At 45.3% G+C, this 17,301-nt stretch overlaps 1 protein-coding gene across 1 annotated transcript in view; it reads right to left on the reverse strand.

Moving 5' to 3' along the window:
- The window catches only part of SIAH3 (siah E3 ubiquitin protein ligase family member 3), a 74,583-nt gene that overhangs the window by 1,356 nt on the left and 55,926 nt on the right, over positions 1 to 17,301 (reverse strand). The window contains exon 2 of the mRNA XM_015559681.1: positions 4 to 55. Within this exon, the coding sequence (XP_015415167.1) occupies positions 4 to 55 (52 nt within the window). The remainder of the gene's footprint in view (positions 1 to 3; positions 56 to 17,301) is intronic.

Here is a 17,301-nt window from a genome sequence, read left to right on the forward strand (position 1 = left end):
GGCAGCCGCCTTGCTCTGGTGCACTCTGAGTGACAGCGCGACAGCTGGACACATACTGTAGGACAAAGAAAAGGATGTTAGTTGGGTGAGGTCAGTCTCCCAGCCTGGCTGAGACTCCCCTGGTGTACGAAGTGTTACGAGCAGATTTTCTAGCGCAGGTAGAGAAAACTTTATTTCTTAAAAAATGAGAGCTGCTGGCTGTTTTCCAAAGTCGCAGGACCATTTTACACTCCCATCAGCATGTAAGGGAATTCCAGTGTCTCTGCATCCTTGCCAACACTTTTATTATCTGTTTTGACAAATATTTTGAGACAAAATTGTTTTGAATGTTTTGCCAAATTTAGATGCTGAAATATTGTAAGTCCTTTCTGTCATTTCATGTCAGTATAAAACCTAAATTTACCCAATTAAAAAATAAAAGGTCCTTCAAAAGATCCCTCCTACAAGAAGACATTTTCCAAATCTAATGGAACATTTTTAAAAGTTTACAAAGAAAAATGAGGGACACGGTGAATGCTTTGCATGATTGAGATTCTGCAAACCCAGTCCAAAAAAATGCACTAGTTACGCCTTTCTGATTCTTTAATCAGATACTCCAACAAGTAGGAAATTTCCTCTTGAACATGTAGTATGATGGTCATTTGTTGTAGAAAACAAACAAAAAAACCTTCCCTTTTGCTTTTTTGATACTGTTGATATTTATGTGCAGGCACTGGAGGTCAGTAGATCATTCCCCCTATTTTATTACTGCTGGTATTTTTAAAACAAAATTTTGGCAGGTTCCCATTTGTCCTTCCAGTGCTGTCAGGGGTTGTGCTGTTTTGGGTGCCCTTCTCATGGATTCCCAGGTACCTGGTGGGGCGCAGAGCTGGTCCTATGCAACTGGGCAAGGTCCCCAGAGAGGAAGCCTCACCTGGGACCCCTGGGACCCCTGGGGCCCCTGGGACTTTGCCCCCAGGCACACTTCTGCTCTGTTCCAGGCTCACTGTGGGGAGCAGCTTCCCAGGCTCTCACACTAGGCAGCCTCCACCCTCAGACTCTCCTAACCTTTTGTTCCTCATAGTAGCGCCCCTCAAAATGCCCTTAAAAACACGGGGAGCTGTGACGGTACTTTCTGCTCAGGTCTGAGTAAACATTTATTGAGCACCTGCGATGGCCAGGCTCCGCGGGAGGTAGGAGCACAGCCATGAGCAAAATAAACCGCGTTTCTTGGTGTGGGCAGTGCAGACATTAGTGTGCATATGATAACTGTGGTTTTCACAAGGGTCCTCCCTGTGACACGAGGACTGTGATTCATATTTTTCAGGTGAAGAAACAGGCCTCCTGTAGTAATGTGCCTGGGGTTACAAAGCTGGTAATTGAAAGACAGATTCATTTTTCACACCTCCTAACTCTGAGCACAGCAGCATCCCCACCCCTCCTCCAGCTCCCTCCTCCATTCCTTTAGTTCTTTTTCATTAACTTAATTAGCCTGCAGGACCTAGACTGCTGAATGGAGGTGGCAGCTCTGTGGGCGGGTGCTCCAAGCAGGAGGCTGTCACATGGCTGCCTTTCCCTGGGCTGCCCTGAGGGAGAGAGCGTCTTCTGCCCTCGCTCTCCAAGCTCTTTCTGCACTTCCGGTGCCTGTGGGCACTTGCCTCCTCACTGGGCTTTGGTGTGTAGAGGACAAGGGCACAGGTCTTTTTCACACTCACCACCACTGCTGCCCATGTTTGTCTCCCTGGACCCAGAGTGTGGCTAACAGCTGAGGCCTAGCTAACTCCCCTTTCATTAGGGCATGCAGTGGACACACACACACACACACACACACACACGCGCGCGCGCGCACGCGGTGTGCTGGGATGGCCACCCTGGTGGTAGAGGGGACCTACAGGCAAGTGGGAGCCAACTAGCTCTGCCTCCAGTTGTTCACCCAGCTGCCAGTTTCTGCGACTCCCAGGGAAATGCTGCCAACCCAGAGAGTGAGCTACGGTGCTCCTGCCCTGTCCCTGGGGGGCAGCTACTGGGCACTTTGCTGTCACCAATCTGCACACCCACCAGGCCCAGGAAGGAACAGGCTGTGTCCAAGAATCCTCCTAACACTTACCCATTAGTGTTAAATATAGAGAAGGAAATAGTATGCAGCATTTACTAAGTGTTACTAACTATGGGAAGTAGGTATTTTTTTTTCATAATTATTTCATTTAATTTTTCATAGAAAAGACCAATTTCCTTTTTTAGAAAAAATAAAACTAAATCTGGCTTAGTTCTGCCAGATAGAGAAAGACAAATACCATATGATATCACTTACTAGTACATGTGGAAGCTAAAGAACAAAATAAATGAACAAACAAAATTGAAACAGACTTATAGATACAAAGAACAAACTGATGGATTCCAGAGGAGAGGGGTGTTAAGGGAGGAGTGTTGGGGAGGAGGCGGTTTGGGCAGGGTAAAATAAGGTGATGGGATTAAGAAGTACTAAATCGTTACAAAATAGGCATAGGGATATAAGGTAAAGAATAGGGAATATAGCCCTGGTCAATGTGGCTCAGTTGGTTGAGCACTGTTGCATGCACTGAAAAGTTGCTGGTTCAATTCCTAGTCAGGGTACATGCCTGGGTGTGGGTTCGATCCCTGGTCAGGGTGCATACAGGAGGCAACCAATCAATGTTTCTCTCTCTCCCTCTTCCTTCTTCTCTCTCTAAAATCAATTAAAAACATTAAAAAAGAAATAAAGAATAGGGAATATAGTTAACAATCCTATCTAAGAGAGTGATATGCAAATTGACTGTCACACCATCACAAAGATGGTGGCGCCCATAGCCACAAGATGGAGGCACCCAGTCCCCTTAGCCCTGCCAGAGTCCCCCAGTCCTTTCTGCCCCATGGCAGGGTGGCAGGCATACGGTGCGGCCAGACCTGCCCTCAGTCCCCCAGCCGCCTAGGGCAGGCCTGAGGTGCAGCAAGCCTGGGATGATGGCTTCCCTGACACCCAGGGCTGCCCGAGGCTCAGATAACCAGGGCCAGCTGAGGCTTGTGCTGCCAGCAGTGTCAGCAGCAGAGATGTGATGGGGGCGTTGCCTTCCCCTGATCACAAGGTCACCTCCCACTCCTGAGGGTTCCCAGACTGTGAGAGGGGGAAGGCTGGGCTGAGGGACCCCTTTCAGTGCATGAATTTTCATGCACTGGGCCTCTAGTATTGTAATAACTATCGATGGAGCCAAGGGGGCACTTGAATTATCAGAGGGAACACTGTGTACCTGTATCATCCATTTTTGTCTCATGGCACACATAAACTAATTACTAAAATTCTGCAGCACACCAAAACATATATGTTTGCCGATCTAACAAAAATGAAATAGGCATAATTTTGAATCGTTCATATTGGATGGCTAGTGTTGTGTTGGCTGTTGTCACTTTTTAAAAATTTGACAATGTAAGGAAAAAGAGGTCAGTGCCCCTGACTAAATAGTCAGGGATTGCATGTTTTAAAAATGCTTGGGGCACACCGGTTGAACATTGCTGACCTATATGAATGTCTATCTACTGTGTTGTACATCTAATACTATTACAAAAGAGTGTTGAATGTAAACTGTAATAAAAAAATAAAGTAATAAAAATAAATAAAAATCTGGCTTAGTTCCCACCTGCCTGCTGGTGGCATGTACCATTTAGTCAGTGGGTGAGAGTGGGGGTCAGAGGTTCCTCCTATTGGTTGCGATTGTACAAGCCCAGGGTCACACACTCCATTAGCCAGTGTGAGGGCTCCTCCCAGGTCCTTCTACCAATTTCAGGCTTTCAGGCCCTGCAGAAGGTCTGGTCTTGGCTTCCTGTGGAAAGCCCCAAATGTAACTTCCTCTCCCAGCCTCTGAGAGGCCCCTCTCTCTCACTTAGTCTTTACAACAATCAGGAAAGAAACATATTGTGTTTGTCTTATTGGTGAAAAAACTGATATTCAGAGAGGTTGAGTCACATGACCAGATCACACAGCTTATAAGGGGCTCACCTGGGAATGGAGCCCACATCAGTTAAAGATGATATAGATCATAGACCAGAAAGATCACACCCTGAATATCAGTAGACTCTGGTTGTTGTTTTCTTTCACAGTTTACTTGTCCAGCAGTGTCGACTAAGTCAGTTTCCTCATCAGTAAAATATTTATCTCAAAGGGTTATTAGGGAATCAAATGAAATAATGCCTGTCAAACAGCTTTAAATTTACATCAAGAGATCATTTCCATATAGATGTGCTTTTGGGTAAAGACTTGGCAGCCTTCTGCCTCAGTCCATGCTTACTTGTGTCTATCCTGGTGAGCTGATCTTTGCCCCTGGGCAGTACTCTGGGCTGAGAACAGGCCAACATGAGGGTCTCGAGACCCCAACAGTGCCCTAGACCCAGGGCCTCCTCTCCCAAAGCTGAGCCATGATGACAAACATTCTGAAATTCCCATCTCAGAAACAATCTCTGGGTGAATTATTTTCAACATGTCCTTTTCCAGATCCCTTTTCCATCTTCTCCATCCTATTTCTGTGTAGCTAACCTTTGAGATGTGAAATCAAAGCAAGGAGGAGTGGGAAAGAAATACCTAGCTCTCCCTTTCTTCCCAGCCTCCAAAGTCTTGCCAGAGTTTCCCATTGGCCGGACCCAAGCAGAGCCCAGAGATGCGCTCAGCAAGGGTCGGCTCCCTTTGGAAGTGGTGCTGGCTGAGGTGCTCAGGTGAAGCGGGAATGCCCACCTGTTATGCAAGTGTCTCCAATCCGTCCTCTGTGATGTTTGCTGATCTGACTAAGCTTCCCCTCCTAGGCTGAGATTTGATGAGGCCGAGGGAAGAGGTGAGAAGGGTAGAATTCCTACCTACAATGCACTTGGCCATTCAACAAACGTGTATACACCACCTACCATTTACAACAGGCTGAGAATGCTGAGCAGAATAGGATCCTTGTCCCTGCCCCAGTAGCTCCATGTAAGTATAAATCATAGAATAGAATACAAAAATGCAGGATGCAGTAAGGGCTCTGACTGAAAATGGGGGAGGTAGCTATTCCAGTCAGTGCAAAGTGACATTTACCCTGGGCAAAGCATGAGTGATGAATGCTCTAACAGAACAGGCAAAGGGTTTGCTGACAAGATGGACAGCAGGTTAGAAGGAGCCGGGTTTAAAAGAACATGGGATAGTTAAGAAAAGACAAGTTCCAAGTAGCTAGTAGATGGAGGGCCTGGTGGGGATGGAGAGGAGCTGGGCCGTGGTGCTGGAGAGCAGTCGGACCATATTGCCCAAGTCTTATAAGCTGAGCTGAGGCACCAAGGTGGCACCCAGTCCTGGTAGAAGTCAGTAGGGGGGCCCAACAGATACAACTTCATGCTTTAGGGAGCTCCTGCAGGCAGCCCCAGCAGGGTCTGCTCTAAGCTGGTGCTCAGGATGGGGCCAGCAGCCAAATCCCCACACAGGTTCAATCATTGGACCCTAGCAAAGGGCATTGCACCTAGGCTGTCCCATTGCTTCTGTTCAGCCTCAACTTCCACTAGCCTTTTCATTTTTAAATTGCTGCCGGGTAACAAAGCAGCAGGGGTGTAATCTAAAGTGATGGAAGTCAATGACTGTGCAAATAGAGCGAGACATTATAAACTCACGGAGAACCCTGTGCTTTCTGTGCCCCAGGAAGATGCTAAGAATAAAAACAGCCTTATTCTTCACTTCTTCCTGCTCCATTTTCTGATGCTAAATATGTGTCATTTAAATGATCTTTGGGTGAGCGAGGTCACAGGGCTGCTGGCAGGGAGAAGGAATTCTTTTAATTGGCAAAATGCTAATCATTTTGAAAAAGTGAATTCTAATCTTTCCATCTAATACAGTGGATGTGTGAGTAATTACTTTCCTTCACTAAACTGTTAGTGCAACATTAGTGATTACGCTAATTAAAACTAATGAACTCTCACGGGCTGATAAACCCCAGTCAGTCCACAGATGCCTTCCTTCCATTGGCTGTATTTAACTTCCCATTTGGAAGAAAGATCTTGAATTAACCTTTAGAACATTGTACAAAATTGGGTTTAAAAATGTTAGGCTTTATGGACTGCATATAATTCTTTCCCCAAGCATTAGTGAGACCATTTCCACTGAGGGTGTAATTGAATTTAAAAACACTTCCCTAATTTGATCAGCCACACTCCTACGGTTGGTAATGGCTATCCCTCCAAATCCTGGCGTCCAAAGGTGAAACCTGCCCTGGAAAATCATGTGACCTTTTTCCAGTGTCTGCTCCCAATACTTAGTGGACAGCTTTGCCTTTCCACTTGTTTCCAGGAACATGGCCATGCTAATGCATTCCAGCTGAAGGAGGATTTTGTACCCAATGTCAAATAAAGGACATTTGTTCTGAGTTTGCTTGGGCCTTATTTGTGAGAGTTAATTAACTCGGGTTTTCAGTGCTGGGAGAAAGGGGAAAGGTAGCGATGCTATGAATGCGTTTTACACACCGAGAGGAAGAGCAAGTATGTGGGGTACCATTTCAGGGCCAAGAAGTGGGATAAAGTCAAGGCCTGAACCAAGTTGAGAATCAGGTCGACGGAGAATAATTGTAACTGCTCCCAGGCTCCACTTGGTAGTGTTAGAAAAATCCTCAATGTTTCTGGGAAGGACAGCTAAGGCTGAAGGCCGAGTGTTGCTCACTTCACCTTCCTGGAGTGGACACAGTGAATAGGCCCCACCTCTCTTTCTCAAAACCTAACGTGATTGTACGTGTGCCTACAAAACACAGGAGGACTCCGAAAGGCTTCTAAACGGTTAAGAAATAAGTTAAGGTGAGATAGAAAACAATGGCTTTTATCACCTGGGATAGAACATCCTCATTAGAAAGTGTATCTTGCACTCCTTTCTCTCAAACTTAGTTGTACTTGGTTCACAGATGGATGAGGTCTTCATGTGGACAGCAAGAAGATATCTATAATTTTCTTTAAACTACTTTAGAGGAGAGAATGTGATATAAATGTGTACATTTTTAACCTACACTCTAGGGGTTATCAATTCCCTAATCAGAAATTCACACTTTGAGGTGATCACCTATTTGATTAGAAAGACCACATTCCAGAGATAGCGGACAATTGCCTGAATTAGCATCCATATTTCTGATCTACATCAGATGCGGCTAATTAACATTCCGCAGAGGTTTTCATTGGGGAAATTAGGTTGGTTTCTTTGTTTCATAAGAAAGGCAAACTGCCACATGCAACACCTACATCTCCTACATTGAGAGCTTGTTTGGAGGTTCTAGCAGGGGAGCGCAGCTACTCATACCCTTGACCAAAGATGGTTCTCTCTTCTGGTGGGAAGCTGTCCTCTTCCACAGCTTGAGGAGGGATGGACATGGAGCAGTGAGGGAGGAAATGGACACCGGCTTAGCCAGCCATAGCAGTGGAATCAGCCCTGGCGATCAGTGGGGTGACAGATGTCGTAGGCAGATCACCCTCACATCCAGGTTTTTGTGTTTTATTTTCTTTTTGCCCAGAGTGTAACCAGTAGTTTCTTAATTAGCATAATAGGTGCTAGAAATTTCTCTTTGGTGAAATTCATAGTTTTCAAGCTACGAAAATTGGTTAAACTATTTCAGAGAGATTCTTTACTCTAGGAATGGGCCTGGGAGCTTATTCCCTATGTATTGCTGTATCTGTCCACTGAGTCAAGGACTTATGCTGGTCTCATGTCATCTCTAAGGGTATCAAAATCTTGGCTCTGATATACCACTGCATACACAGTTTCTTTACTGCTGATCAAAATTATGTGAATTGAACAAGGAGATATTGGTTAGTAAACACACAGATGCTTTGAGTTTTAGGGCATATAGGTATGAATTACTTAGAAAAGAGAGAAATGAGTATTACTGATAAAAGAGAAAAATAAAAATTTTGGTGGGCAAAACTTTTTAAAAACAGGATCCATGGGTAACATACTGTAAAAATGGGTCAATACAGATGTCTACACAGATGCCGGTCCTATGGTCTCAAACACTTCCTCATCAACCTGGTCATTTTATAAATCAAGATAGTCCCTGTTTCTCACTCTGACTAGGTCGGGTATGTCTGTTACATGTTTATTTTATAGTATGCAACACAGTTATTCAATGCCCAGCTTTCCTGCTGGACCATGATGTGAGCTCCAGGTGGGTGAGCATTACATCTGTTTCTTTCCCACTTTATCCCTAGTGTCAGCAGTGCTTGGAACATGGTCTGTACACAAGAAATATTGTGGACAGGCTGAATAAATTGACTCCTTCTTATTGACTTGTCACACCAACACAATCGAACCACTTCTTAGCATCTGACTGTGACCACTAAGAGCAAGTCATTCTCATCACCTTTCTCGACTACTTTGATAGCCTCCTGATTGGCCCTACACCCAGTGACAAGTGTTCTAAAGAGACAGGAGAGGAGAAGACACGGACACGGAGAAAAAGGCTATGCGAAGACAGTGGTAGAAATGGGAGTGATATGGCCATAAGCCATGTAATGCCAGGAGCCACCAGAACAAGAACAAGATATATTGCACATGCCAACACGTCGATTTTGGGATTTTGGCCTCTAGAACTGTGTGAGAATAAATTCTGTTATTTTGAGGCACCAAGTTTGTGGTAATTTGTATGGCAGCCTTAAGAAACTGATACATGAGCCTTCCTGTGTCCCCCTTGCCTTTTCTCACTAAATATTTTAATGGTTTTCCATCACATTCAGAATGAAACCCAAATGCCATAATATGGCCATTAAGAACCAACATACTCTGGCCCCTGGCTAATTCTCTAGCCTCATGTTTTATTCACCCACACTCCTTCGCTCATTCTACTGTAAGCACATTGACCACTTGCTATTCTTTGAACACACTGTCTACACCTGTCATAGGGCCTTTGCATTGTCAGTCCTCTCTGCTTAAAACACTACCAGGTACCCACATGACTCCTTCTCACACTCTGTTCAGGTCTCTGCCCTGAATTATCTTCAATCTGAGGCTGTCCTTCACTTACCTATTAAAAAATGAAAGCCTGCCAATCCCCTTACCCTGTTTTGTTTCACTTCATAGCATCTATCAGTACTAAAGTTAGTCCCTCTTTATCTACCAGAGATATGTTCCAAGAACCTCAATGGATGCTGAAACCAGATAGTACTGAACCCTATATATACTACTAGAGGTCCTATACATACAAACCCTTTCACTTAAGGAAACAGTTTCTCTTTGGCATATCCAAATTGCCAGCATCACCACCACTCTCACATTTTGGGGCCATTATTACATAAAATAAAAATTCCTTCAAAATAAGAACTGACAGGATGTTGGCCAGTCAGAAAAGGTTGTCTGTGGGAGTGCACTGACCATTGGGGGCAGCTCCTGCATTGAGCATCTGCCCCCTGGTGGTCAGTTCACGTCATAGTGACTGGTCAACCAGTTATTCTGGTTGTTTGGTTGTAACAGTCACATAGGCTTTTATATATATAGATGCTTTTCCTATACCAGTAGAACCTCCGTTCTCTAACTTAATTCATTCCAGATGGCTGCTTCAGAAGCAATTTGTTAAAAAAACCAAATAATTTTTTCCCATTAGAAATAATGTAAATTGAATTAATCTGCTCCAGAGCCTCAAATGATTCCCTATTTTAACCTTTCTCAATTGTCTGTGATCATTATTTTGTGAGAGCACTTTCACACCCTTAGTAGCATCAGCACTCTTGATGGCCTCTTTATGTTTTAAAATTGTGCTAATTGTCAATTTTGCCGTGCCATATTCAGTATCTATATCAGACATGTGAACACCTCTATCATACTTTGCAATTATTTTGTTTCTAAGCTCTATCATCATTCTCACAACTTTTCTTTTCAGTTTGCTGCTATCACTAACCTTCTTAGCACCCATGGTGACTTATTGTACATAACTATATATATAAAAAGCCAATGACTGGAACACCATAATGACCAGAACAACCAGTCGCTATGACACCCACTGCAGCCAGCGAACCAGCCCAATCAGGGGGTGGGGCTGGCTAGCCTACCTCCTGTGGCCCCTCCCCCGAGCCAGCCCTGCCCCTGATTGGCCTCTCCCACCCTGATTGACCCACAGCCCCTCCCCCCAGGAGGCCCTGCCCTTGATCACCCCCTCCACCCCAGTAGAGGGTGGGGCCAGCCAACCAACAACCCATGGCCCCTCCCCAGGATACTGATCCCTGATCAGCCTCACCTCCCCATTTGGGGGCAGGGATGGCTGGCCCACTGCCCGCAGCTTCTCCCCAAGGCTGGCCCCACCCCTGATCGGTCCCCACCACGCCGATCAGGGAAAGGGTCAGCTGGCCAACCGCCTGTGGCCCCTCCCCCGGCCAGCTCCTCCCCCAATGGGCTCCTACCACCCCAGTGGGTTCCCACCCCCTCCCCCCGCCGATCACCCCACACACACCAATCTGGGGTGGGGCTGGCTGGTCAACCTCCTACTCCCCTCCCACTGCCACTGAGCCCTGATTGCCCCCCCACCCCATTCGGGGGTGGTGCTGGCCAGCTCACTACCCACAGCCCCTCCCCAAACTGGCCCCCACACACCAATCAGGGTGGGACCCTGCTAGCCAATCACCACGGCTCCTCCCCTGGCCAAACCAGCCCTTATTGGGCTCCAATCGGGGTGGGTTAGCTGGCCAACCTCCCACCATCTCCTCCTCCTAACAGACCTGGCCCCAGTCCACCCTGATTGGAGCCGGGGCAGCCGGACCCCACCTGTGCACCAATTCGTGCACTGGGCCTCTAGTTTAATAATAATAAGCAGCAACAGAAGCAAAAAGACCTGAAAATATTTACAGAAAATTTTCCTGAGATGTTAACATGAGGTTTAGCAGAAAACTGACTTATTCTTGCACATTCTCTCCTTTGTTTGTCACCTGAGAGACATGACTGATCATCCAGGTAGCAGCATGAAAGAGTTGTTGAGTCAAGAACCTAAATTTTGTTTGAAAACAGAGACATTTTTCCATGAACAACTTGGTTGAGAACCAAATTGTTCGAGATGGGAGATGTCCAAGAATTGAGGTCTGACTGTACATACATACCTATGACAGAGTTTAATTTAAAAATTAGGTACAATAAGAGATTAACAATAATAACATACTCTGGCCCTGGCCATAATACTGTATTGTAATAAAAGTTATGTGAATATGGTCTTTTTCTACCACTCTCAAAATATCTGGAATTTTCCACTTAATAATTTCAGACCATGATTGACCATGGGTAACTAAAACTGTAGAGTGAAACCACAGATAAAGGGGGACTACTGAATTATATACATATATATATATATATGCATGTATACATATATTTCTGTGTACTATCTTCCCTACTGCAAGGTAAGTTTCTTGGGAATAGGAACTTGGCTATGTTCACTGCTGTGTCTTTAGAATGCTATCTGGTATCATAAAAAGCTCAATAAATCTTTTATATGGGATGAGTGAATTCCATGAAATTGGGGTGAGCGTGCAAATAGAATGAAATATCAGGCTCTTTATAGTTATATTCAACACCTGATAAAATAAACATTTTGAAATAAAAGAGCACACATACATGAATATTTATAGAAGGATTAACCAAAATAATAATAACCAAAAATGGGAAAAACACCTAAATATTCTTTAGATGGATACTTTGTGGTATAGTCACACAATGAAATGCTATACACCTATAACAAGAGAATGAACTACTTACTGCACCCAGCAACATGGATACCTTTCAAAAACATGTTGAATAAGAAAAGCTAGACATAGAAGAATATATCCTTAATAATTCTATTTTTATGAAGTTCAAAAACATGCAATGATGAGGAGGTTGCATAGTGGTCATCTTTGTGTGGGGCATATTGACTGGGAAGGGACAGGATGGAGTCTCTGGGGGGCCAGAAATATTTTGACTCTTGATTTAGCTGGTGGCTACATGGATATACCTACATATATAGATATAGATACATATATACATAAAGACAGATAGGTGTATCCATGGAACAATACATTAAAGATCTGTGCTCTTGCCCTGACCAGTTTGGCTCAGTGGATAGAGCATCAGCCTGCAGACTGAGGGGTCCCAGGTTCAATTCCGGTCAGGGGCATGTACCTTAGTTGCAGGCACATCCCCAGTGTGGGGTGTGCAGGAGGCAGCTGATCGATGTTTCTAACTCTTTATCCCTCTCCCTTCCTCTCTGTAAAAAAAATGTACCTCAGTTGCAGGCTCAATCCCCGGTAGGGCACATGTGTGAGGCAACCAATTGATGTGTCTCACATCAGTGTTTATCTCTGTCCCATCACTGCTATACACACACCAAAAAAAAAGGAAAGAAAGAAAGAAAGAAAGAAAGAAAGAAAGAAAGAAAGAAAGAAAGAGAAAGTGGGTGTTGTGTGGCCATTGCCTCCAGATCACTATTAAATGGGCATATTGTATGAGACTTACGAGCACTAGAAAGCCTTTGCTTTCATTTTCACATGTGCTTGTTTGACCATCTAGTGATCTAGTTGCTGTGATGCCAATAACTAGGGGCATTGGAGTCTGGGAATGAGAATCACAACAGGGACAGGTCCTGGGTATCCAGGGAGAGGGAGTCACGTGGGCTGAGAAGGGGTTGTAGCTGACACTCCTGGGAGACTCCGGGCCTGAAAACCAGATGAAAGGCAGTGAAGGTATCCACAGCCATGCCTGGAAAGGTGCAGGCCTAGCCCTTGAGTTCTAGAGGCAGAAGGCTCCCCTCTGAGACTAGATTAGGGGCTGAGGACTGACACTAGTACCACAGCATGCGAAGGGGTTAGAAGAGGCGAACCCCCGACTTTGGTGCATGTCTGGCTGAATAAATGGCTCCTTCTTTCTCTACAGCCCCACCGTGAAAAGCTGCTGACAGCTCTCAGTAAATCCCCATAAGTGAGGTGGGGCAGGTGTTTTGACTCTAAAGCTTTCCCAGTCACTGGGTACATGTTTAATAAAAATCTTAGGCTTTGGAGCGGGGAGGGGAGATACAGAAAGGCAGGAGAATTGATACCCCTTAGGCTTGGGAGGTTAGCAGTCTGGCCAGTCCCTAATAACTCATTCATCCAATATTCATCTTTAAGTTATTACAGCCACTGTGTGTCTCTAAGGAACACGTTTATTAGTGTGTGCTACGATAATGAGCTCAATGTACTTCAAGGCAATTGAAACTGTGTCAATAATTGGTATTTCTTTCCAGAATTCACCATGGCTATGTTTCCACTTGGTCCTGTTGTGTTCACATTTCCCCCATTGGAGGATGCTCACTTCTACAAGCATCTCAAACTGGCCCAAGGGGAAGGAGATTAACGCCAGGCTCAGCCGTAGGCAGGCCAGGGTGGGTGAGCCCACACAATGCCTGCAGCTTGGGTCACTTCTGGGATGGCAGCAGGGGCCGGCCTTGCTTCCTCTCCCTGTTGTTCCCCGTGCCCTAGGGGTGTCATAGGAGAGAAGACACATGTAAAGTTTCAACTAATCTGAAGCACCGGATTTTATGCCCTGCACTTGTGTAAGTCTCTCTCCCATAGTGACCTGGAATTTCCCAAGCAGAAAAACTCTTTTTACTCTTCTCCACTGAGAGAAGGCTGGGCCTGCGAGCCTCAGACACGGCAGTGTGCACACGCATTACCTGGACAGCTTGTGAAAAGGCAGACTGAGTCAACAGGTCTAGGCTGGGGCTGCGACTCTGCGTCCCTAACCAGCTCCCCAGATGCCCAAGCTGCTGGGTCACAGATCACATTTTTAGGATCAAGGGCTCAACAGATATTTCCCGCCCACTTTCCTCCTCCTACGGATCCCTTTTGGAATCAGATATACGATTCTTAATGACCTCAGACATCTCTCTTACCTCTCTGATTCTTTCTGCAAGAAGTTGTCAGTTGTATGGAGTCCTCATGGCCAGGCAGAGCTTTGAACACAGACCAACCTCACAGGAGGGGTGGGGGAAGCATGGCTCTGAGGGAATTTTAAGTACAGAATGGGAATTTGGCAGGTCCTTAATCCCAGCCCTGCTAATGCACCAGCCTCGTGACAAGGACTCAGAATGAACAGTCTCTCCAATGTCTCCCCATGACTGGAACTTGGCGTTTTCATTGCATTTGATCTTGGCCAAGACTTAGCAGTAACGCCCCTGCTAATCTTCACAAGTCTCTATGTATAGGCCTCAGGTTAAAACTTACATTGCCTGAGCTAAGAAAAGAAACAGAGGTATAGATAGTCGAATCCCACTGTGTGTGGTGGGGAGCGGGGGTGGGACATACAGCAATGAAGACTCATGAATAATTGAGGTAGGGTCACAGTTCTTCCATGCCTTACAAAACTAAGGGCACCTCATTTTACTTTTCCAGGCCTTGCTTTCTGTGATTGTAAAATGAGACTGATGGTACCTGCTCCTCTCCTAGACCTGTGGTCGGCAAACTGTGGCTCTCGAGCCACATGCGGCTCTTTGGCCCCTTGAGTGTGGCTCTTCCTAAGCCTTACAAGTACCCTAATTAAGTTAATAACAATGTACCTACCTATATAGTTTAAGTTTAAAAAATTTGGCTCTCAAAAGAAATTTCAATTATTGTACTGTTGATATTTGGTTCTGTTGACTAATGAGTTTGCTGACCACTGTGACCTAGGGGATATATGGAAGAGGTCAAAATGTGTTTCAAACATTCTTGAAGAAAGTATTACACGAACACAAATCATGGAAGGGCATACACATAATTGTCCTGACTGACACCTGCTGAGGGCCTCTGACAAGCACATTACACACACCATCTCATGGAATCCTCCTCCGGGTTCCAGGAGGTGGACACTATTACCACTAGCAGTTTGCACGCAGGGAAGCTAGGGTGCAGAAGGGATGGGGGTCTTTTCCAAGACCGCAGGGTTAGCAGTGGTGGCGCTATGCTTTGATCCTTAGGAGCCTGGCTTTAGAACACAGGAACTGAGCCACCAGAGCCTCCTGCCTCCCCTGTGTGTGCAGCCAGAGCTCAATGATCTGCCTGTGGATTATCTGCAGCTCATACTTCATTTCATTCCAAACTGACTTCCCTGCTATCCAGTTCAGCTCATTAGCTGGCAAGGGAGCTCAGGGACTTGGAACTAATCCTAATACTAAGTATAGAGCAAAGCATAATTAGGAAGATAAGTCTTCTGGGGAGAAATGTATGTAGCATATTCCAAAGTCAGGCACGGGTGATTTTCCCCAAATTCTAGATGATCTACACCACTATTCTCTTTTTCTAACACAGATAACTATGAGTTGATGATGTAAAAAGCTTTAAAAACATCTTTTTCTGATTAGAAGAAAATGTATTCTCATCGCTAAATTTTTAGAAAATTCTGCATAATATAAAGAAAATGAAGAATGCCACTTTCTGACAGTAGCACTATTAACATTTTGGTGTGTGTTTTTTTCAGTGCCTTTTGACCATAAATACCTAAATATGATATATATAGTTTATAAGCTGTTTTTTTCCACTTAATGCCTTACAAACAATACACGTGAAAAAGTGTAGGTTAACATCACTGTTTTTACTGGCTCCTTTAGTCTTGGAGAACTTACATGGATGTGGCATAATTGGTTTCATTCAGTTCTGGTTAAGAGAGACACTATTGCTGTTATGTATCCAATAATTTATTAGTAAATGTATTTGGCAAACCTGCCAGATAGTGGGGATGGAAAGAAAAATAAGATTCAGTTCAGATCCTCAAAGAGTTCACTGTCTCATCTCAGAGTCTCTGCATTAATTTCTTTTGTGGCCCAGTTTCATTGCCCTCTGTTGCCCCCTCCCCCTGATGCATGTGGTACAAGAAGTAGCTTTGTGGCTGGAAGCAGTCAGGCCTTATTTGCTGATCCTTCCCCACTTCCCATCCCTTCCCTCCTCCCCCTTCTTCTTTTGCCTCTGGGTTTAACAGTAGCATAAAACTAATTTATAGCTCTTGCCAGGAAGAGGACAAATTTTCATCTCAGCCTGTCATGCAAAAAGCACTAGTATAAATGAATAATTGTTGACCCATGCTACCTATTAGAGATTGTACTGGGGTCACCTCATTTGTTGTTTTAACACAGAAAATTAAGGGTCCTGGCAAGGGTTTCCACGAGGACTGAATTGGTAATGAGATAGAACATTGTCTTTGTCGGTTACCTCTCCTGGCGCTCTGTCCATGCAGGGAGGGGGAAGGGACCTCACTTCCATAGCTATCTCATAAGAAAGGCAGATTCTTCCAGTATTCACTTTTGATTGTAGGCTCCTTCCCTGCCCATCCTTGCCAATCAGCATATGCCCATAGGGCAACTAGGCTATGCTGGACACTGTGACCTATTGACCATTGACATTGCTATTTTGTCCACCAGGAAGCTCACCAGCACCTGCCATATGTGAAGACTTGTGTTTCTGAAATAAAATAGTGCATGGAGTGAAGCAAGCTGCCTTCCTTTCAATATCAAATGGCTTGAGTTGTAGGAAAAGGCTTGTGCCGGGAGGGTGAGCCTTGAAATGGGCCAGAAACCATGAATGAGAGCAGGGTAGTGGAGGGAGAGGAGAGCACTTCTGGAGGATAGGGAGCAGCTTGAGCATGGCAAGGAACCAGTCTTTTCATGGACTGGTGAAACTTCGGCAGAATAATGAGAAATAGGCTCGGTATAGGAATAGTGTAACCAGATTACCAACTGCTTCAAAAGCAAGACTGGGGTGGGGCTGGGAAGAGACCTCACAACACTTTTGATTGGTTTGGTATCCTGGATATATGACCATAATACATAAGCTCCACTGGATATGATATGGCTTTTAATTGGAGTGGCTAAAGATTACAGTGGAAGTATGTGTGTATAGAGCCTTTCCCACAGGGGCTCAACGGATAGTTAATCTACACTAATAAAAGAGAAAAATGGTAATTGGCGTACGACGCTACCCTTTTCATTGGCTAATCAGGGCTATATGCAAATTAACTGCCAACTAAGATTGGCAGTTAACTGCCAACAAGATAGCGGTTAATCTGCATATGTAGGCACAATGCAGGGAGGCGAAAGGGAAAGCAGGAAGAAGCCCCCTGCCACTGACAGTGATCGGAAGGAAACCCAGGGGGCCCGCCTTTGCCCTGCCCCCAGCCATTATCGGAGAATTGGGTGCCTTTGTCGCCCTGGCCAGTGATAGCAGGAAGTAAGGGTGGAGCCAGCGATGGGAGCTGGGCAGGGTCGAAGCAGGCAGTCCTGGGAGCTAGGGGTCCCTTGCCTGGGCCTAAAGCGGAGCCTGCGATCACAGGGCCACTGCAGCTGCGGGTCCACGCTGCCCGGGCCGGACGCCTCC

This window comes from Myotis davidii, unplaced genomic scaffold, assembly GCF_000327345.1.
Source record: "Myotis davidii unplaced genomic scaffold, ASM32734v1 scaffold533, whole genome shotgun sequence".
Lineage (NCBI taxonomy): Eukaryota > Metazoa > Chordata > Mammalia > Chiroptera > Vespertilionidae > Myotis > Myotis davidii.